We start from the raw sequence: 24523 nt of genomic DNA on the forward strand, positions 1-24523 counted from the left end.
CACGTACAACGGCATGCAGTCTCAGGGGTTTGGACAGGACCCCATCTGCATTGGCACATCAATTGCCTCGAGTTGCTGGCAGTACGCCTTGCTCTGAGCCACCTCAAAGGCCTGCTTCGGGGCAAGCATGTACTGGTCCGTACGGACAACACTGCGACCGTTGCATACATCAACCGTCAAGGTGGTCTACGCTCCTGTCGCATGTCGCAACTCGCCTGCCATCTCCTCCTGTGGAGTCGGAAGCATGAGGCGCTTCACGCCATTCATGTTCCCGGTGTGCTCAACCGTGTGGCCGACGAGCTATCACGAGCTGCGCTGCCAGGAGAGTGGCGACTCAACCCCCCAGGTGGTTCAGCTGATCTGGAGAGAATTCGGAGAGGCTCAGGTAGACCCGTTTGCCTCACCAGAAACCTCCGACTGCCAGTTGTTTTACTCTCTGACCGAGGGGACACTCAGGACAGATGCACTGGCTCACAGCTGGCCCCGGGGCCTGCGCAAATATGCGTTTCCCCCAGTGAGCCTACTTGCACAGACCCTGTGCTAAGTCAGGGAGGACGAGGAGCAGGTCTTGTTAGTTGCGCCTTACTGGCCCGACCGGACCTGGTTCCCAGAACTCTCACCCCTCGCGACAGCCCCTCCCTGGCCCATCCCTCTGAGGAAAGACCTTCTTTCTCAGAGACGGGGCACTCTTTGGCACCCGCGTCCAGACCTCTGGAGACTCCATGTCTGGTCCCTTGGACGGGATGCGGAGGTTCTAGGTGACTTACCCCCTGAGGTACTTAACACCATCACTTCTGCACGTGCACTGTCTACGAGACGTGCTTACGCCTCAAAGTGGAACCTGTTTGTCGAGTGGTGCTCTTCTCGCCGGGAAGACCCCCGAAGATGCTCGATCAGAGTCGTGCTTTCCTTTTTGCAGCAAGGGTTGGAGCGTAGGCTGTCCCCCCTCCACCCTCAAAGTCCATACTGCTGCTATATCCGCTTACCACGACCACTTAGATGGCAAATCTGTTGGTCAGCACGACCTGGTCATCAGGTTCCTTAGGGGGGCGAGACGGTTAAATCCTCCTCGTCCCCCCTCCATACCCTCTTGGGACCTCACTCTGGTGCTGAGAGCACTTCAGATTGCTCCCTTTGAGCCTTTGCTGTCAGCAGATTTAAAGATTCTGTCTATGAAGACTTTGCTCCTGGTGGCATTGGCCTCCATCAAGAGGGTAGGGGACCTGCAGTCATTTTCGGTCGACGAATCGTGCCTGGAGTTCGGGCCGGGTGATAGCCACGTGGTACTAAGACCCCAGCCTGGCTATGTGCCCAAGGTTCCTACCACTCCCTTCAGGGACCAGGTGGTGAGCCTGCAAGCGCTGCCCTCGGAGGAGGCAGACCCAGCCCTGGCTTTACTCTGTCCAGTCCGCGCTTTGCGACTGTACATAGACAGAACCTAAAGCCTCAGGACCTCAGACCAGCTCTTTGTCTGTTATGGAGGCCAGCAGAAGGGAAAGGCTGTCTCCAAGCAGAGGACGGCCCACTGGATAGTGGATGCCATCGCCCTGGCTTACCAAGCTCAGGGCGTGCCCTGCCCGCTCAGGTTGCATGCTCACTCAACGAGAGGTGGGGCGACACCTAACACGTTCGCTAGATACTATAGCCTTTGTGTCGAGCCGGTCTCCTCCCGTGTTCTCGCCACAGGTCAGAGGCACGGAGAGGCCCCGGCTTAGTGTCGGCTTGCTGCGCTACATGCGCTTCTTTCTCCAGAGAGTCCCTACAAGGCAGACCCTGTCGAGTCCTCCGATATCCCTTCGGCAGCCGACGTGGCGGAGCGTCTGGCGCCAGGCCTATACTCCGTTGTATCCTTGAGAACCGGGTTTAGGCTGGGTTCCATATGTGTGACCCTACGGGGATCCCATATGGTTGGTTCCACGGTTGCTCCTAAACAAAGCCTGTGTCTTTCTCTCTGGGAGAACCTACCCTTCATCGGGTTGGAGTCACCCCAGCTCTTCCATATGTAGCACAGCCCTACAGGGTTAGTCCATATGTACTTCTCCACATAACTCCTTCGGGGAAGGATGTGGCTTCCGCAGCGTTCCTTTCCCAGCGAAAGGGTACGCTTTCCCAGCGTTATCCAATAGTCTCACTTAGTGGGTTTCGTGATCGACTCTCTCTGTGTTAGCCCTGTCCCACCATCCTCAGGCAAGGGGGTTCAGGTGGCTTACAACAGAGCGCTGGAAGGGGGCAGCTCCTGTGGCGCTTTGGTAGGGATTCCTATTCGTCGGTCTGTCCGACGTATGTCGAACGTGACCAACTGAATGGGAACGTCTCGGTTACAAAGGTAACCCTCGTTCCCTGAAGGAGGGAACGGAGACGTACGTCCCGTCGCCACAGTCGCTGTACCCCGCTGATGCTGCCGCCTGTCCGGTTCGGCTCCTCAGCGAAAACCTGAAGATGCAACGCACCTGCTGCTCATTATATACCCGCGCTGTGAGGCGAGCAGCTGATGCATATGATTGCATGCCAATGTGCATTGGCTCGTTTTAGTTACACTCGAAGTAGATTGGCCTCTCTAGCGAGATTCCTATTCGTCGGTCTGTCCGACGTACGTCTCTGTTCCCTCCTTCAGGGAACGAGGGTTACCTTTGTAACCGAGACGTTCTTGTCTATCACCATACAAACATTCAGACATTTAGTTTGGTTTAGTTTTAGTTTAGTTTATTTATTGTCCTTTCTGAAAATCTTTTTGCATCTGTGGCACCCTTCTGTCAACAATAACAACAATTAGCAAATACAAACAAACATCAACAGATTGTAATCAACACAATACAAAAAAACAACATCATTGAACACCAACAGTAGAATTACTGCCATAGGTGTACAGTGACAACTGTGGTATCACAGGAATTCATTTAACAGAGCTATACTCAAGAATATGAAAGATCTTTGTGCATGGGCTGTCCGTAATAACGGTACCCTATACCTTCGTCCAGATGGTAACAACACATATTCACCATAAAGAGGGTGTGATTCATCTCGAAGAATTACATGGCATGGATTTCATTGTACTATTTTGAAGTTGTGGTACCATGAATTTGACATAATGTGATAACACAGTGTGACTGTCAGGATACATGTTTTACCTGCTCAGTATACACTTGTGGCAAGGGGGGCGTGGTTTAGTGACCCCTGCAGCGGGGGAGAGCGTCAAGAGAGGCGCGGTGAGTGAGTGGGTTAAGTGCAAATAACAAACACCTGTTTCTTGTTGCTGTAATTGGCGTGGAGAGAGTATAAAACGCCAGGAGAAACAGGAGCGAGTGCAGAGAGAAGGACTGCTGGCTGCCACACTCCAGGACTGTTGCGTTTATTTTTTTTGGAGTGCTTATTGTTGATTTGTGACCGTTTTGTGCCTGTCTGCACACCATTTGTTTATGATTGAAATAAAGAGCAGCCAGTAGTCAAAAGCCGACCCTGTTGTCTTCCCTCCAACAACACGAACATTGCTACAACACTGCCTGGCCAAAAAAAAAAATAAAATCGTATTTTAATAGGCAAATACTTAAGAGTCTATGGATGGATCATTATTATAACTCTATTCTTTTAACTCTAAAAGATGGAGTGTGTAGCTTTTCATTTTGTAAAAAAAAAACATGTAGGAAGACATATCGTTGCCATATTCCAGCATGATATTGTCAAGATTCATCAGGCTCCAATTGTGAAAGAATATTTGTGAGGGAGCATGAAGAATTATTTTCACACATGAATTGGCGCCTCAGAGTCCTGACCTTAATTTCATTGTTTTACTCATTATTTTACTCTAAACACTGTCAAAAAAAAAAAAAAAAAAAAAAAATGATATTGACCTTGAATATTAAACTTGCATCTTTCCCTCTCTGAAGAAGCTGAGGAAATCATGCCTCCTCATACTGAAGTTGTCTTTGTTTTTACTCCAGGCGCAGGCAAAATGAAGACACAAAGTTCAAGTCTGAAATATTACATGCAAAACATTAATGTTAACAATTATTGCTTTAACATCATCAAAATAATTAAATCTTTATTATGTATTGCTGTTTCCATAAAGAGAAACTAAATGCATTACATTCGTGCGTAATCACGAAGATAAAGAAAATAATTCAAAATTTGACAATCTGTTGATAATCATAGATAATCATGATAATAACAGACTTCAAAAAACTTTTTGTACAGATTAAGAAACCCACTATATTAAAATTGATAAAACAAGCATTTTTTAGAGTGTAGGGAATAGCCCCCAGTGAAATTTCAAAATGATACTGTACAAATGTCTTAAAATTGGGATGGTGATAACCAAGGATAATAGGTATAAGCCCCCAGTGAAACTTGTAACGCACCCTCAAAGACAGCTGAGATATAGCGCCTACAATTGGGCCAACGAAACAACCGCCAATTAAACTACTGTCACATATGTCAAATTCATGGGTCCATTCATGGGTTCAAGGACACTAGGGCTGCACTAAACTAGTGAAGCGACATAACTGACGCTGGTAGGTCACGAGATAAGGGCAACATGGCGATGTCCATGATGATAACCAAGGACAATAGGTTTAAGCCCCCAGTGAAACTTTTAACACACCCTCAAAGACAGCCAAGATATAGTACCTCCAAACCTGCCAATAATACGATGGCTCTTTCAACTGTATTGTCCCATATGTTCTTCATGGGTCCATAACTTCAAAATGGTACAGTAAAAATGTCTGGCAATTGGGATTGTGATAGACAAGAGCACTGGTGGGTCTAGTAAAGCTGTGAAACTTTTAATATAAAAAAATATATAAAATATTTTACACATCAGTGCAACGATGATATTTGGCACCAAAAAGGAAAAAAAAAACCCAAAACAAAACAACAACAACAACAACAACAAACTACAACCTTGTGTGCTTCTGTTGGCACTTAGTCTAAGATTAAGTATTTTTAAATTGTGAATACAAACACTGTTTTGAACTTCAGAAGTTTGGGGAATATATAATGACATTAAGTAGTCTGGTTTTGAGGTCTTGGCTGCTATAATAATATGTATTTTAAGATGTCTTTTAGTGAATAGGGTGCATTGATGGACAACATCCTGTACCTGCTCTCATTTTTTTGTATAGCCTTGTTAGCTTTAACTTTCACTCACAGTTAACTTGTGATTCATTATCTCTTTTATTTGATGGGAATTAATATATAGATTCATTATTTGTCATCAAGCGTATTGTAACATTCTAATTAATTTTTGAAGGAACAATGAATTTTGGTCAAATGTCTTGTTCTGACTGCACTTTCATTTCAGAAGCAGTTTTAAAATGATCATGCTTGCGTTAATCAGAGGAGTGAATGGTAAAGACATTTTGACTGGTTAGCAGTGGGTGACCAGGAGGACTAAAGCTAGCAAGACTTGTTTGCCAGCTATACAAGTTAAATGTTAATATTTGTATATATTTTCATGTATAAAGGACCTGTAAGTTAAGAGGCGTTAGTAATATAAAGACCATAACGTTTACAGTTTTTCAATAAACGTTTTTATCACTGATTGTGTACATTTGTTTCAACATAACCTAGCAAAAATAAGATTATCTGTGTTTTCCAAAACTAAATAATACACTGCCTGGCCAAAAAAAAAGTTGCTGTTTGGATTTTAATAAGCAAATACTTAAGAGTCTATGGATGGATCATTATTACAGTGATTATTATTTTTCTAGCATGTTATATGTTTGGCAACGGTTCTTTTAACCCTAAAAGATGAAGTGTGTAGCTTTTCATTTCTTAAACAGCCATGTATTAAGATGTATAATGGCCATATTCCAGGATGACAATGTCAAGATTCATCAGGAAAGAACTGTTGGGAGGGAGCATGAAGAATCATTTTCACACATGAATTGGCACTGACCGTAACCTCAGTGTAAGTTCTTGGGATGTGCTGGAGGAAACTTTACAGAGTGCTCACCTCTTGCATTGTCAATACAAGATCTTGTATTGACAATGCAAGAGGTAAGCACTATTTAAAGTATACTCCAGCACATCCCAAAGACTTTCAATTAAATTAAAGTCTGGACTCAGAGGTGCCAATTCATGTGTGAAAATGATTTTTCATGCTCTTTAAACCATTCTTTCACAATTTTAACCCTGGTGAATCTTGACATTGTCATCCTGGAATATGGCCAAAACCAGTTTTTTGTTTTGTTTTTTGTTTTTAGCCGGGTAGTGTATAATCCATCAATATATAGAAATTAAGGTCTATCAAAAAAATGAATCTTTATGTTTTGTTGGCTGTATGGGTATTTAGTTAATGTTTCTTGAGCAGCAGATCAGCATATTAGAATGATTTCTGAAGGATCACGTGACACTGAAGACTGGAGTAATGATGCTGAAAATTCAGCTTTGCCATCACAGGAATAAATTACTTTGTGAAATATATTCAAATAGAAAACAGTTATTTTAAATTGTAATAATATTTTACAATATTACAGTTTTTACTGTATTTTTAATTAAATAAATGTAGCCTTGGTGAGCAGACGAAACTTTTTAAAAACATTAAAAATCTTAGTGGTTCCAAACTTTTGGACTGTACTGTGTATATATATATATATATATATATATATATATATATATATATATATATATATATATATATATATATATATATATATATATATATATATAAGTTTAGTTATCTTGTCAGTATCAAAAATCACCACACGATGGCGGCACATGTACATAAATGTAAAGCAAGTTTTGCAAGAAAGGGCAGTGAGGAGCCCTGTTTGGATGAGCTGTTTCCTCTGGGGCTTTTGCTGGATTTTTTTTATTTTATTTATTTTTTATTATACACGTTCACAAAGTCCACAAACAATTGTCTTCATTAACCCTATTTAAAAGTATTGAAAAGTGTGCAACAGCATATGTGCATAAATGTACAACATTGTCTATGAAGAACAACAAGATGAATATATATACCATGTGTGCTCAGGATCTGCATTTATATAATGACAAATTTAAAAAGTTTTCCAGAACTTTTCCAGAATTACACATTAACACATGCAAGCCTCATTTAATTTATATGGATCTAGGCAGCAAGATCCATTGTCATACTGATGAGAAGGTAACATGACCAGTTGTGAGATATTATTCCAGCTGTCTCTCTAAACATTTATTCGCTGAGGGCCTCCTATGTCACTTTTAGTGACACTTTTAGTATTGTTTGCAGACTTTAGCTGACACTATCACCTAGGCCACTAAAACTCTTGTGCTTGCTAGTGTGATTGGATGTGTAATTATTTTTATAGGTCTTTTTGAATGTCAGACAGTTGTTGTAAATTACATTTGTCCAGGTCAATTTTTCAGGGTACAACTGGATTTAGAACGTGGTAAAATGACGTTTTGCAGTTGATATTGTGATTTAAGTTATTCACAGAAAAATGTTTTTATTTCATATTTTATTAATAATGAAAACAGTAATATTTTAATTTTATATGTATTTAGTTATAAATTGTAAAAAATACTAGGCCAATATTTTATTTTTATTTAGTCTATTATTATTATTATTATTATTATTATTATGAAAGAGTTAAACAGTGAGAGTGAATTGGCTCGCTGTGATTGGTCTAAAGTTGGCCGTAGGGCTGGACCGTCTCACACTCAAGTGTGTGTGTGTGTTACTTTTGTCTGGACTGGGAAATATTTAGTTAACGGAATTTCAAACACCGTTTTAATACAAATTTCGGTATTTTAAATAATTTGTCTTGTGTGTTTTGTTATCTGAAGAATATAAGGAGATAAAGTCGATGTGATTTGAAGTGCTTGCTCGATACATCGCTCGGTGACTGTCATCTACAGAAGTTTACGGCGATCAGCGCGTGTTTTAAAATGTGTCGAGCGAAAATACATGACGTCAGAGCTTTCAGGAATACAATTGCGCGTGATAATTAAACCTAATCAATTCACTGGATCCAGTGTTGCGTGCATACGGATTTCTGATGTAGTGCCCAGTGTACATGGGTATGATTTGTCTGGAGTGTTTTAGCAGGATGTAAGCATGATTTTTATCTGTCAGTCGCGAGGAACAGATTTATGAACGTTTTCAGCGTTTGGTAAGTCTTGTATTTTTGAGTTGGAATATTTTATGTTTTAGAATGTATCTTTTACCCACTTGAAACAGTTTTTTTATGCACATGTACTGGTTATTGCATGAATCAAATATCTCCATGCTGCAAAGTGTGCTGTGTTGTGATTTAACGGAAACAATGATTTAATAAGACAACTGAAGTGATGTTAGAATTGTAATTGTAATTCAGTCCTACACACATTTACAAAGTTGCAGAAGTTCATAAGGGTTTTATCATTGCACTGATGTTTTAGAGTAATTCACCAGTTCTTGTTCTCACTAACAGCTTTATTTCTTTCATAGATTGAAGAATCAGTGAGCTTTAATAGGGACATCATGGAACTCTTTTGGATTGTTTTCTTCGTTTTTGACATTATTTTCATAACAGACTGTGCTAGAGGTGAGTAAAAGTATATTTGCCCTTGTAAAATGAAGCCATTACAGAAAACTCGTGGTAAACCGGTGTAAAATACATGACAAAGAAAACAAATCTACTTATGTTTTAATCAATCACAGTCTTGGTTATTTATAAACAGTTTAGAAGTAATTTTGTCTCCATAGGTTGAGTTTATGAAAATAATACTGTATAGTTGTTCTAGTTGCAGTCACAAAATAGTCACATGCATGTCATGTGTACTTTTCAGTATACTCAAGATTTGTAATAAAAATAACAAAAAGATTTGAAGCTTATAAGGTGACAAACTTGTCAGGTTTTAGACCAAGTCTTCCTAGTATGTTTAATAAATTCATCAACTAATGTGATTAAAAAAACTATTCAAAATATTCACTTTCAAAGATTTGCAAGAATCATTTATAGCTGCTTTTATTTTTTATTTATGTATCCCCCCCCCAACCTTTATGATTCTTTATTTGATGTTATATAACTACAGTATGTTTGGTATTATGTTCAGTGTGAAAAAAGAAATCATATTCAAGGTTCAATTTTGATGGGTTCAGCTTGCGTATGACTCACTAATAAGATGTGATATTCTACTGATAGGCTAAATTTGATTTAAAACTTGATTTTAAATGATGGCCTGAAAACGTCTAAATTCGGTCCAACTCTTGCATTTACCAAGCTGAAATTCAATTGTCCTGGACTTTAAAGGATTCTTTTAACCTGTCTATTGAGTTCAGGATCAGACTGAGAGCTGGAGACTTTCAGGTTGTGTCACTGGCATTGTTTGCTGAATGCAGTCCTCTCGCATTAGCTGTTCTCCATTTTTTTGGACTGAAATGAACCATCATTTCCATTCGGAATGGACTGAATGGGGTCAGGGCCACTGATGGGCAGATAGTACAGCTCACTGCCTCCACTCCATCAGGGCTACATATGAAGCGTGATGGAGTCTCCTTTTTGCGTTCGCGTATACCTCAGACTCAACAGCCTGTCACTGGAGCTGGCGAGAGAGAGAGAGAGAGAGAGAGAGAGAGAGAGAGAGAGGGGCCAAGCGATGTCTGTGTAGATTGCATCTGTTAGGGGCCCTGAACAATGTGGCATTCACGGTCACATAGCCTGGCCTTCATGGAGACTCTTAGCCAAAAGTAAACAGAAATGCAGAAAGCAATGTGATTAGATTAACCAATTATGTTTGTTTGCTGTACATTACCTAAGGTGTGCCTCCCAAGCCAGAAAGATTTGTGTTTACAAGCAAATGCAGACAATTTGCCGCCTCCATTGTATCTTAGGTTTAAAACGAGTGTGTTTTTGATATGTTGCACTTGTTACATAGAACGCGACTGATGGAACAAAAATCTGATCTGTCTATTAAAGATTGTTCAATGATAGTTGCATTACAGATTTCTGTATGGATTGATTTGATGGGACACAGTGAACTGGCCAAACTCTTAAAAATCAAGGTTCTTCTTTGGCATTGATTGTTCCATAAAGAACCTGTAACATCCATAGAACCTTTCAATCACAAAAGGTTCTTTTAAAGCGAATAAAGTTCTTTAGATTATTAAAATGTTATTAACACATTGTAAAATGGTTCTTTTAAGAATTGTTCACTGAAAGGTTCTTTGGAGAACTAAAAATGTTTCTTCTATGTGAAAACCCCCTTTGGACCATTTACTTTTAAAAGCAGTTGAATGTTTGGGTTCAAAGATCTCAGTTCTCCCAAAATGCATCTATGCTTTAACATCCAAAAAATAAAATATCCAAAAAACATAAAAAAAAATAATAAAAAAATATAGATTATTAGTAAACAAACATTGGTGACAACAAACATTCTGACACAATTGTATCACCATGTCATTTCAAATCCAAAGGACATTAGTTCATCTTTGAAACACATTAAGAATTTTTTATTCAAACCTGTGAGATTACTTTCCCTCCACTGAAAGATTTAATTTAGGCTTTTATTCCTATATAAACATTGATCAATGCACCTACATAGAGCACATCAAATTTATTGCCTTTATTAATCCACTGGAGTCGTATGGATGTGTTATTTTTTACTTCAAAATGCAGCCCCCTGTTCATTGCCATTATAAACCTTGGAGGACTAAGGATATTTTTTAATATATCTCTGTTTGTGTTTGTCTGAAAGAAGATCATATATACCTAGGATGTCTCGAGGATGAGTAAATCATGGGATATTTTTGGGTGAACTATCCCTTTAATGACAGAAAATTAATTTTTGGGTGAACTAACCCTCTAACATCTGATTCCATCCACTGGCCGCTCGTTCCAGCTGACGATTTTAAATGTATGTAAATGCAACCTGAATCCAATTTCATCAGAATAATTTTTGACCCATTTGCCATCCATGCCAGAAGCAGTGTTTTACAATCCCATGTGGAATTTCAACAATTTTTCCACAGGAAAAATCTTAAAGTGTGCAGTTTATATGATGCAATGGCCTTGTAGCTTAAATGGATATCATTGTGTACCCTTAAGCATTGTTAGTTACAGCTTCCCATTTTTTGTTTTCTCAAATGATATCGACATGAATTATGTTCTCTGAAAGGGATAACTACAACATTTGCTCATACAATACAAACATATCTTTGTGTTTGCTTGTATTAACAATGCAGAAATTGCTGTTCATGTTTTTACTCAAGAAATAGGTTTGTGTGTGGGTATTCTATTAGGGAAGAGAGTTTCAGGGATCGTAGAAGAGTTTTTTTGGGAACATATGGCAGGGGCCGAGCTCTGAAGATGGATATGGGCTGAATGTTTGTAGCACATGCTGATTTGTTTACACTGATGTAGACCACCCTTGAAGCATATGTCGATACTCCCTGAGCTGTCTGGATCCGAAATCTCAATGGAGAAAACAGTGAGATGTTCTGCTTGCAAAATAAACATCCTCATGAACTCTGATCTGATGGACATTAAATCTGCATCTCTGGGAAAAAGTAGTCTAAAACTTGTCACAAACCAAGAAGAGCTTGGTTTTTTTTTTGTTTTTTTTTTCTCTCCTTTTATCACCAGCAAGATGTCCAGGAAGTTTATTTACATTGCTTAAAGGTCCTCTAAGTGATGTCACGCGTTTTTAGGCCAAAACATTTTTTGTCACATACAGCAAACATCAACTCACGATCCGCTAGCTGCCTGTCCCCTGAACACACTGTAAAAAAACGCGGTCTCTGTAGTCGCCACAAGTACCAAAAACGGCAACAAAAACAAAATGGTGCAGCCTGGACCACGAAACATAATAAACATGCTCCAGCCAATAACTGAAAAGAATGATTTTAAATGCGCGTTCATGACTGTTTCAGGAAGCATGGATAGGAGGGGAGGAGGAGGCGGAGGGAGGGTCTAGCTAGCCTCTTGTTTTGTTTGACAACACTTCGAATGTCAACAGGAAGTTACTCCACCCAGGATCGCTCAGAGAACCTTTAAGAAACTTGGTGTTACAGTTGGTAGCTCCATTCATCCCACTTAAATGTTTGTCAAAACAGTCGAAGGGTTGATTATTATCAGTTCACCTTTATCCTAAAACTTCCTCTAGTTGTGCAGCATGGGTTACGGTCTAAACCGAAGCACAGTCACTAGTACCAATTAGATGGTTGGATGCGTGGTTTACTATGAGGATAACCACTATAACTAAGAAAGCTGTAAATCTCATTTCCATTGAGGAAGATTCAAAGAATAGTTGTTAAGTGGGCCCAATACAGTAGTTATTCAGGTCAAATGGTGTTTACATAGTGGCCATTTTTTGTCACCTACTCCCATTTTCGATTGACTGTGAGGGACATTCTTCTGTAATGAGGCGGAAAAATGTTTTGGGAACATAAATGGTGAAATAGACGTTGATCTTGCACAACTCATTTTAATGTATTCTTAATTAATTATACAACTCTTTTGAAATTAAAATGTATATCAGTCAATTACTGACTATTTTGGTCAGTTATTTACTAAGACTACGTTATTTAATTAGACTTTTTTTAAACACTTTTATTCAGCAAAAAATGCATTAAATTGTTCAAAAAAGAAAGGAAAGACATTTATAATGTGACAAAGGGTTCTTTTGAACTTTCTTTTCATTCTGAAAAAATAAATAAGGTTTCTGCAAAAATATGAATCAGCACAACTGTTTCAACATTGATAATAATCAGAAATGTTTCTTGAGCTGCAAATCAGCATATTAGAATGATTTCTAAAGGTTCATGTGACCACTGAAGACTGGAGTAATAATGATGAAATAGTGCAGTTTTGCGTCACATGAATAAATAACATTTTAAAATATATTACAATAGGAAAAGGTTATTTTAAATTGTAAGAATATTTCACAAATGTACTGTGTTTTACTGTATTTTTAATAAATGCAGCCTTGGTGAGCAAAAGAGACTTTTTCCAAAAACATAAGTGTTAAAACATTATATATACATTTTTAGAATTTTATCATAGTTAGCAAGTGTAAGAGCTGCAATTATTTATTTTACACAGTATTTACTCAACAAATTCAATAAATATATTTAAAATAAACATTACCGATTATCAATGCTTTAGATTTTGGATGATCACCTATTTCTGTTAACCAGGCATGGCTAGCAATCATCTCAAAATGGCCTAATTTTAGCCGAACCAATATGTCAATCTATCAGTTTAAATATTGTCTGACTGGATTATTTGGATGACTTCAGACACCACTGGAGAATTTTGTGTTATTACTATTTATCGGTGTCACTCTGGCTGATGTGATTTTGATTAGGCCATAAAAAAGACCAAAAGGTCACGGGATGAGTGGCATATGGCATATGGTGAGGTTTACAGATCCTGCATTTCAGGTTGGGAGTTCCTTTTATGGCCTTGGCGCCTCACGGTGCCTGGATGCTGGTGCGGGATCTTGTTACTCAATGGGGGAGGTGCTCGTAATGATGGGATTATGAAAAACAGCCTAATTTGAATTGGGGGTTGTACAGATATTTAGCTAAATGTGTGACTAGAGGCATGAGTCCATTGAGCAGTTGTGGGTCAGGAATGAACTTTTCCATTAAGTGGCAATATTTGATTTACAGACTGTTTTTTTTTTTTTTTTCTTTCTAAGGGCAATTTTTATAATTACCTCATTAACTGTATTTGCATTGTCCTTTAAGTGAAATGCTTACATTTAATCAATAACTTATCAATTAGTCAGAATACTGTAAACTGTTATATTTAAAATTTGATCAACATCAACACGTCATCTTTACATTGCAAAGGTGGAACAGAAGCTGCATCTGACATGGTGTTTTTGTTTAATGCTGCTTAGAGATGGCATACATGTATTTACACAACAATTGTATAATGTACATACTACATAACCATAATATAAATTAAAAAACAGGAACTCATTACAGGGTAGGGGCTGCAAAATTTTGACAAAAATCATTATGGGAAACAGCACATGTTTCTGTCTACACAGACAAAACAAGCTAAGAACCGCTTATGAATTAGTTTATTTCTTTATAGTTTTTACGCATTAGAAAAGCAAGATTTCATGTTGGTTGTTTTAGTAGCATGAAAAACAAAATGGTTATTCAAGCTGGGAATAAAATAAAGCTGGGAATTCTATGAATTCAGTCTAGCACAAGTTCTGCACTCTCGCAAATATCCACTGAATGTGTCTACACTACAAAATGAATCTCTTATTTACAACTTATCTGCACTTTGTTGTTAGAGCACTGAACAAAACATTTTGACTAATCTAAACACCTCTGTTCAGGCATTGCGTTCATAAGAAAATTTTGTGGTTTATATTCCTCAGCACTGAAAAAAATGCATAAAAACAAATCTTTGTTGCAACCTGAGCAGATCTAATTGTAAAGCAATCAACACTTTTCATTATTTTTTTATATTTCACTTTAATCATAACAGCCGTAATAGATATTGATTTTGAATTGTGCAATGGCATTTTGCGCCCCCTTATCTTGAATTTGGAGGGCATTTCTGTTCATTTTGGTACCATTTTTGCCCCAAGCCCCCATTAATCTCCAACCCTGGTGCCCAGTATGTAGGCTGTCCCAGACTGGAATTTGAAAGCCGATTAGAGATGTCATGCATACGTTGATGGTCCAGCTTCTAAATTCCTCTTACAATAGCAAATTTGCAAATGGTGTGTCCCAAAGCAGTAAATCTCAGTCAAATGGGAAGTTTTTTAAGCAGTCCGCTGATAGCTTCTGGGAATCATACACGTTTCACACGCTCACTCGCACTTCCTGGTCATAGCATAGACTGAATAGTTCATTGTTGTGGGCCAGTGGTCTGTGTGTTGGCCAGTGCTCAGGTCAAAAGTAAGTAAAGAGGACCAGAGAGAAGGCCAGGTTGGGTTGCATACCTGACCCCACACCAAAGGTCTTACAATAACATTTCTCCTGTTTTGTCTGCCTTTTCCAAGCGCTTCCCATTTTGCGATTTGGACTTGTTGGCTTACTGCTCCTCTGTGCTGTTTGGGATGCCTCCACCCCCATATCCCCAGCTGTTCTTTTGGTTGCATTACAAATGAGATGTTGAAAAGCAGTCCTTTGACTGGAGACAGCTCCCCTTGTTTTCTTTGGGATTTGGCATGTCAGTTTGTGTTGGGGCCTGTGCCTCTCCAGCAGCTGTGTATATGTCATATGTCAGAGAGGGCGCTGGTGCTCCCTGTGCAGCAGAAGCCCTCGCCAGCCTCCAACCAAAAAGCTATGCGCGTGATTAATGGAAGGCATCTCTTGCAGTTACACCGTCCACTGGCACGCAAATGCGTTAGCTTCCTGAAAAAAGTTTTTGTTTAGTTAAGGCAGGGCACTTAACTGTACCACCCATCAGCTTCTGTTGTGTCTGACCTGCCCCAGATATCAGCCACATCGAGAAAGCTGCCGACAGTGCCTGCTGCATGCCAACGCACAGTTCTGAATTGCAAGGGCTTGGACTTGTGTCAAGTTGCTTTGTATGGAATTGCATCATATACTGCTTTCTGAGTCAAGTCAAGTCAAATTTATTTATATAGCGCTTTTACAATTGGTAATTGTTTCAAAGCAGCTTTACATATTAGAAGCACAGAAAAAAAGGGAAGTGGTTAAAAGGTTAAAACTGTACAAACAAGCGTGGTAATATGTAACATATACAAGATGGTGCTACATTAAGCCAATGTCGGCTGACTTCCAGGGGTGGAAAAAACCCCCTAGGAGAAAAACCCAGCGTGCTAGCACTGGGAAAAAAAGTCCTAGGAGGGAAAAAACCCCTTGGAAGATATATATATGTAAATGTATATGGAGATCAAAATCTGAATTGTACATTTTTATTATAGAGATTAAAAATCGATTATATATAAATATATGTAAGCGGATACGGGGATTAAAAATCTGAATTATAGATGCAGCCAGAATTGGATCTTTAGGCCCATTGTCTCCTGGGCTACGTTGTAGTCAGGTCCAGACGCAGGTTCTCCATCTGATCTGGATACGGCCTGGATCCAGCACCCGGCAAACCTCAGGATAAGCAGAGAGACAGATATTAGCGGAGATGCCATTCTTATTCTGATGTACAGGTATATCTAGTGTTATAGGAAATGTTCTCTGTTCCGGCCGACCTAATTATTGCAGTGTAACAATCCTTTAACGGATTTGAAAAATGTTAATGTATTGATAATGTGTTATGTGTATGCAAGAGCAAAGAGATGTGTTTTTAGTCTAGATTTAAACTGACAGAGTGTGTCTGCTTCCCGAACAATGCTAGGAAGATTGTTCCAGAGTTTAGGTGCTAAATAGGAAAAGGATCTGCCGCCTTCAGTTGATTTTGATATTCTGGGTATTATCAACTGGCCTAAATTCAGAGATCGCAATAAACGTGAAGGACTATAATGCATTAAGAGCTCACTTAGGTACTGGGGAGCTAAACCATTTAGAGCTTTATAAGTAAGTAGCAAGATTTTAAAATCTATACGATGTTTAATAGGGAGCCAATGTAATGTTGACAGAACTGGGCTAATATGGTCATACTTTCTGGTTCTAGTAAGAACTCTAGCTGCCGCATTTTGGACCAACTGTAGTTTGTTTAAAAGCCGAGCAGAACAACCACCCAGTAGAGCGTTACAATAATCTAGTCTTGAGGTCATGAATGCATGAACCAACTGTTCCGCATTTGTCATTGAGAGCATATTTCGTAATTTAGATATATTTTTTAGATGGAAGAAGGCGGTTTTACAGATACTAGAAACATGACTTTCAAATGAAAGATTGGTATCAAAGAGCACACCCAGGTTCCTAACTGAGGACGAAGGTTTAATGGAGCACCCGTCAAGTGTTAGAGAGTATTCAAGGTTTTTTCGTGAGGAAGTGTGACATAGATGTCCAAATACTTCTCGTGACTGTTGTATTTGGCTGTTCTACTCCCTTGAGTCTGGAGGTTTGCAGTCCATTTTTTTTTTCTGCTTGCAATTTTCAAGCCAATTAGGAATGTAACCTTCTGACCCCCTTAATACCAAGCTACCTCTTTGTCTCTTAAGCATCATGACATGCCTCCCCTGCTGGCATACCCTGTTCAAGGTGAAAGGTTTTCCATGCCTAAACAACAGCCGAAGAGTTGACTGACATTAAGTGACTAGTGGAATTCAGTGAGAATTCCTCACCATTGTCAGACAGGACATGCAACAGTTATTTTTTATTTTATTTTATTTTATTTTATTTTATTTTATTTTATTTTATTTTATTTTATTTTATTTTATTTTATTTTATTTTATTTTATTTTATTTATTTTATTTATTTTATTTATTTTATTTATTTTATTTATTTATTTTTTATTTTATTTTATTTTATTTTTTATTTTATTTTATTCAGGCTACCTATTATAATTTTTATCATTATATTTTTATTATATATTTTATTATATTTTTTGTGAATAGTAATTGTCTAATTTTATTTATTTAATTTTTTTACCATTTAATTTTATTTATTTATTTTGTAAACTTCACGCCTCTTATTTTATTATTATTTTTCTGAATAGTAATTTTCTATTTTATTTTAATTTTTTTTACCTTTATTTTATTTTATTTTTTTCTTTTAAATTTAGGACACCTGTTTATTATAATTTTTGTGAATAGTAATTGTCTAATTTTATTTTTTTTATTTTATTTTATTTTATTTTATTTTTTTTAATTATTATTAGTTTTCTGAATAGTAATTTTATAATTTAATTTAATTAAATTTTTTATTTACCCACCTGTTTATTATTGCTTTGTGAATAGTAATTCATATTTTATTTCATTTTTTAGAATTAATATGTTAGAATGAATATTAAAGTTAAGCATAAAAGGCAGTAATACATATTTTGTCCAGTGCAGATGTTAAATTTAGGTAGGAATATAGTAGGTAATGTAACACACCTAGTGAAAAATAAATATACTAAAATGTATTGAAATATGTTTATTTTATGCTAAGTATACTACAAATGCATTTACATATTTATGTACTTAATATAAATACCCTGCAATTGTACTTTTAGTATACTAAATTTGTATACTCAAAGTCTGTTTAATTGGAACAAGTATTTTTGTGTTGAGGTCCAACTAAAGATATACTTTTTTATTGTGCTAAAGTGGAAGTATTGCAAGTATACTTTAGGTACACTTTAAATATCTTGCATTCAAATTATACAGTGATCATACTATCCTTACTAATAGTGATATTAAATACATTTTAGGCTTAATATTAAGAAATTGGCATTGTGCAATATAAAGAAGAACTCCAAATAGTTTAATTAAATTATTTATATCAGTATGTCAGTAAATATATTAATGGGTTTGTATAATGTGAATTTTAAATACATTTTGGTAGGTTTTTTTTTTTTTTTTCACCAGGGCAGACTCTGCATCCATTGCCTCTGACGTTTTCTCACCGTCATGCACCTAACTCTGAAACTCTTAAGACAATTCATATTTACCAAAACTCGTTTTATCTCATAAATACGCTCTTTCTGACATGACTTGAAAACACTGTAACTGCTGAAGCTAAACCTTGACCCCCACTGACCTGCCCCAACGTCCTACTATTGGTTGAACCAGAATTTTACACACAATGATTGATCTATGTTTCAAACACGCCATAAAGCCAATTCCATCACATTCACCAACAATCGGTTTTGCTGTACTTTTGCGTGCACACTATTGGAAATCTGTATTGCAGATTTTGGCACATTTGTCAGAATTAAACTTTTAGAGTCTAGAAACTAAAAAGCTAAAGACACAAGTCTTACCATGTATTTCAAATCTGAGAATGATGAAATTATTTTTAGATGATGCTATGTAATTTTTTTAGATGAGACTTTCTTTTTGTGCAAACCAAAGAAAACGTGAGGTATGAAGTGAAACATCTAGTTTGTTTCTGATAACAGGTGCTGTAAAGACAGAATTTTCAAACTTTTGCCTACAGCTCAAATGTAACAGTGAGCAATTTGCAAATAAAGTGATTTAATTTGTTAAATATTTAAGTACTACTTCAGTAATTTATTTTTGTTGAATCCTATGTTGACCTGTCGAGTGTAAAAAAAAAAAAAAAGGATTGGTCTAGATAAAAGTTTACAGGTAATGTTTTTAGTTGTAAAAAATAATCATGAAGTAAGTTTTATAATTATGACATTTTCAATAATTTGCCCACACTTTGAATATCAGGTAAGCTATTGTTTAATTCAATTCAAATTTATTTCTATAGCACTTTTCACAGTTTTGCATGGTTGCAAAGCAAATATACATACATATAGAAAGTAGTTACAAAAGTCAATATTTGTAATTATGACAAATAAAGAAAACAACATATAGTCAGTTTGAAATAGTGAAAGAAATTCACGCACCTGATCATAGGTTTTATTACTTTAGTGTATTTCTAATGCATTCCAATGCAGCTAAGTGTAATACACTTTTTCCATTAATGCTACTTTAATGGCCTGTTGCACACTGAAATATGGAATGCAGCCCATTGGGCTGTCCAAATATTAGGAATTATTAAACTAATTATTAAACTGATGCTGACCACCAGTCCTCAAAAATTACACAAAAAGTTAAAATGTCAAATAAATTCAGAAACGTTAACTGCATGAAAAGTAAATCATTTTAATTCATGTGTCACATTTAAATCTGCAGTGTAATGCAAGATCGCCAATTCCTTTCATTGCGTTTTACGTCAGGAGCAGTTGTGGTGCATTGAGAGTTGAAGCGCGCAGAGACAATCGGCAGAGAATTGTTACAGATGGTTTTATTCCATCTGCGTGCACTGAAACACAAGCAGTTCAGCATGTTCACATTCTTCCACCAACAAACGGAACTGTCTGTGTTTTAGTGTGTGCACAAGAATAAAACTAATGTTATGCTGGTTTATGCAATTGCTTCATGTTGCGTTAATGACAGATCATGTCAAGTAAAAGGGAAGCAAAACATTCTTGATATTTAATGTTGCGTCTGCTGGTTTTATTTCTTCACGTACCACTTACTGTGCCTATATTGAGACTTTTCTCAACAATTTGCATTCTTTAATCCATATAATTTGTGCTGTCATTAATCTGATAATCTGAAAATCTGTTTACTTATAGCTGTACTTGTAACAGTATAGAGAGAACACAAAGTAAACCGAGTTTTGTGTTGAGTATATCTGCGTGGTGGCACAACAGGTAAAGTGAGTGCTCTTGTGCGACAGCGACCCGAATTTGAATCCAGCCTGTACTGGTTCCTACATTCAATATACAAAAATATATCTGTTCCCATTGTCTTACTGATGTTCACTGGATAAGTAAGTTACTGGTATACTGGGGCTGTCTGTAAAAGGCAAATTCTTAAGCTTTGACTTTATTTATAAAGATTACTTTATTGTAGCCTATTCAAAGCTCACTATAATAATGCCATTAGCACACTTCAAGTTTACTTGGAATGCCATTGCAATGTGTTTTAAAATCACTAAAACTTTATCATCACTATAATATTAATGTATGTTCAATACTCTTACAGTGTAATTGAACTGCAATTGTCACCAAAATACATTTGAAGCTTATGCTGAGTGAATTCTGCATTTCAAAACTTAAATACAGGAGTATATTATACTAAAGTATACTTGGAATAGTTCCACTTTAGCACAAACAAGTATATTTAATACAACTTTAGTTGAACTTCAGTACTGCTTTACTGCAGTACAAAATTAGTTGTTCCAATTTAGCAGACTTTAAGTATACCAATTTATAGCATGCCACAAATATATTTTAGTTATACTAAAGTACATACGAATAAATTGTGTATACTATTTTTTTTCACTAGGGACATTATTGCAGGAACAGTTTAAGGTTAAGTTTCCTTTTATTTATACAGAAAGCACCTACTGTAATACATCTGACCAAGACATTATACCACAGAAAGTGGGACACATAAAATGGCTTTCTCTCTAGCCATCAGTATGGCTGAAATAACATGCTGTAATGTTTATTGTTGTAATGAAGATTAATTAAATTGTTACAATTTTGACTATTTGACCTTTAAGGCTTAATATTAAATAAAAAAAAGACATTAAGACAACAAAAAAAAAAAACTGCAAGAAAACAGATAATGCTTCAGCAAAGGTGTTTCACAAAGTTTAATAAACAATGAAAAATGTTTCATTGACTATATATAATTTAAAAATATTTCACAATTAAAATATTTAAATGATTTCAACTATGCAGCAACTCAGTTTGTACTAGCAATGTAAACTTTAACATTTCATCTCACTTAATGTCATAGTTTACACGCTTTAATCCGGTGTGCCATAGTGTAGAGCTTTATAGCTGCATACAGTTCTGCATACAATACAAGTACACAGGATGGATCGAGGTTAAAACATAACCTCCCTATATGACAATGATGTGACTATAACTATAAAAAAATAACTCCTCAGTCAAAAAGACTGAAATTCGCTGGAATTTGGGCTGTTGTCATTGACAAGATCATAAATAAAATAGTTGATCAATAAGTTTCTAATAAACATTGCGTTGCGTGGCATTGTTTAGTATTAACTGATTTCGCTTCTTTTCCGCTGTCACGGAGCAGCCCAGCGGCATGACAAAGAAAGCTGATCCTAATTCCTGATCGGTCCTTGTGTGTGCATTCAAAGTGCTGATTGGCTCATAGATAGAACCTTATAGAAGGTTCTAGTAGATAGAACCTTTTTGTTTTCTAAAAAAAGCCCCAAAATGTACACAACTTAAAAAAGAAAAATGCCAGATAGAACCTTATAATTCCAAGGTGATGAATTGTCTTTTGTCATGAATTGTCATCAGACATCATAAAGCATGTAAATCAAAACTGCCTAACGTTACTGAATGAAATGTCGACCCAGGACCAGCTATATGACTGTAAAGCTTTGGGGGGGTTTATGGACTCGATCTACTCCATCTATTCGTTCTGAATCCTATCCAGATGTAGTCTTTGACAAAAATGTGATTTTCTCAGGAATATAGTAGTATACTTAGTGCAAAAATAATATATATATATATATATATGTTACGGATGCTGGTGTAGAGATGAGGCTGATACGGGTTTCCACAATACATACAATACTTTAATGAACACAAAGGCAGAGTACATCCAACATACGCTAACATAAACAGAGAACGGACAAGGAGTGAAGGGAGTGAGTGCAATATATAGGAGTGCTAACAATAGAGTCCAGGTGCAGGTGATCCGTGATGATGAGGAACTGACGAGGGAAGTGTGTGCAGGTGAGGAGAAAAGGAGGATTCTGGGAAATGGAGTCCAGGGAAACAAGGGATCTGTAACAGTACCTCCCCCTCCCGGTAGGCGCGTCCTCGCGCCGTAGATGTAACAACCGGGAGGGGGGCGGGCGCCCTGGAGACCTCAAACCGGAGCAGGGGGAGGAGTAGACTGGAGTGGAGGTCTCCAGGGCAGGTCCAAAACCCATGGTGGGTCAGGAGCCGTGGGCAGCCATGGCGGGTCAGGAGCCGTGGGCGGCCATGGCGGGTCAGGGGCTGAAGGCAGCCATGGCGGGTCAGGGGCTGAAGGCAGCCATGGCGGGTCAGGGGCAGCGGGCAGCCATGGCGGGTCAGGGGCAGCGGGCAGCCATGGCGGGTCAGGTGCAGCGGGCAGACATGAAGCGGGCAGACATGGCGGGTCAGGTGCAGCGGGCCGCCATGGCGGGTCAGGGACCGAAGGCTTCATGCCGTAGTGCCCAGGCGGCGCTGAAGGACCGGCGGGAGATGGCGGAACCAGCGGCTCCGCCGACCGAAGCGCAGCCGGTGCTCCAGAAGGCCGCAGTGTAAGACAGACGACATACAACAAAGTGAACACTGGGGAGAGTGAGGAGGCCAACTGGAGCTGAGGGACGGAGTGACGGAGCGAAGACGGAGGAGTGCAGTCCAGAAGTGAGGGCAGGCCGATGAAGGAACAAGGTGTGAACGGGGGCAGGATGGAGACTGGTGACACTGGTGGACTGCTGGACAACGGTGGAGCAGAGGGAGGTTGGAGCCAGGGTGTAGGTAATCGCCCAGAGGTTCGAGGTGGAGATCTGGGCGAGGGGGCTTGAGGAGGAGGTGCAGTGCATACATAAATGGATGGAGGTGGGAGAGGGAGGCAGGGAGGAAAAACAGTCTTTGGGCTGGCAGGTACAAAAACACAGTTCATAATAGGGGTAGCTGGCTCGGCGGCGGCTGGAGCTGAGGGCTCGGCGGCGGAGACTGGAGCTGCTTGCTCGGCGGCGGAGACTGGCGCTGCTTGCTCGGCGACGGAGACTGGCGCTGCTTGCTCGGCGGCGGAGACTGGCGCTGTTTGCTCGGCGGCGGAGACTGGCGCTGTTTGCTCGGCGGCGGAGACTGGCGCTGTTTGCTCGGCGGCGGAGACTGGAGAACTTCGCTCGGAGGAGACTGGGGTCGAGGGCCATTTCATCCACTCAAATACAATTAAAATCCCCACAGGCACTGGAGCTGGCTCTGTGGGGACTGGAGCTGGCTCTGGAGATACTGGAGCGGGCTCTGGAGACACTGGAGCGGGCTCTGGAGACACTGGAGCGGGCTCTGGAGATATTGGGGCCGCTTTCTTCCTCCTCCTCCGCTTACTGGGCCCAGTAGAGGAATATGGGTCCAGCCTGGGGCAGGCAGGGAGTTCGCTGGAAAGGTGTGCGGAGGAAGCCGGAGGTTGACTAACTGGCCCGGCCAACCGTGTTTCTGGATGGACCGGACGACAACACTGATCCTGAACCTCTTCTACTAAGAATTTGGAGCCATTCAACCACAAAATTAAATTGATAGTATCGCTTAAGGAGAAACAAAAAACAGGTTCATCAAAACGGATAGTGTCGTCATCCAATCCATCCAAAAACAGGGAGATCAACTGAGCGTCGGGCCAGTTAGTCAAGTAAGCAAGCTCAACGAACTCCTCCACATACCTCTCCAGCGAACGTCCTACCTGCAGGAGCCCGATAAGGCGTTCGCTGGCTGTTAGGGTGAGAGGCGATGGAGGAGCTGGATCCAGGGAGCTGGGGAAAGTCTCCATTTTTTTTTTCTGTGGAAATCCCAAGTTTTGGTCCGTTCTTCTGTTACGGATGCTGGTGTAGAGATGAGGCTGATACGGGTTTCCACAATACATACAATACTTTAATGAACACAAAGGCAGAGTACATCCAACATACGCTAACATAAACAGAGAACGGACAAGGAGTGAAGGGAGTGAGTGCAATATATAGGAGTGCTAACAATAGAGTCCGTGATGATGAGGAACTGACGAGGGAAGTGTGTGCAGGTGAGGAGAACAGGAGGATTCTGGGAAATGGAGTCCAGGGAAACAAGGGATCTGTAACAATATATATATATATATATATATATATATATATATATATATATATATATATATATATATATATATATATATAGCAAATAATAAATAATATAAATAGTAAACTATAAATAAATAATATAAATAGTAAACTATAAGTGTGATTATGTTCACTTAAATTAAACTATAAAGTATACTTGCAGTATAAAAC

The 24523-nt window shown here is 38.7% G+C and overlaps 1 protein-coding gene across 2 annotated transcripts in view; it reads left to right on the top strand.

Moving 5' to 3' along the window:
• The first annotated feature begins 7672 nt into the window (after positions 1-7672).
• The window catches only part of fgfrl1a (fibroblast growth factor receptor like 1a), a 217402-nt gene continuing 200551 nt past the window's right edge, over positions 7673-24523 (top strand). For both annotated transcript variants that reach the window (XM_067390762.1, XM_067390761.1), the window contains exons 1-2: positions 7673-8093; positions 8411-8507. Coding sequence is in view for 1 of the 2 variants with exons in the window: in XM_067390761.1 (XP_067246862.1) it covers positions 8444-8507 (64 nt within the window). In the remaining variant the exon portion in view is untranslated. The remainder of the gene's footprint in view (positions 8094-8410; positions 8508-24523) is intronic.

This window comes from Chanodichthys erythropterus, chromosome 1 (genome assembly GCF_024489055.1).
Source record: "Chanodichthys erythropterus isolate Z2021 chromosome 1, ASM2448905v1, whole genome shotgun sequence".
Lineage (NCBI taxonomy): Eukaryota > Metazoa > Chordata > Actinopteri > Cypriniformes > Xenocyprididae > Chanodichthys > Chanodichthys erythropterus.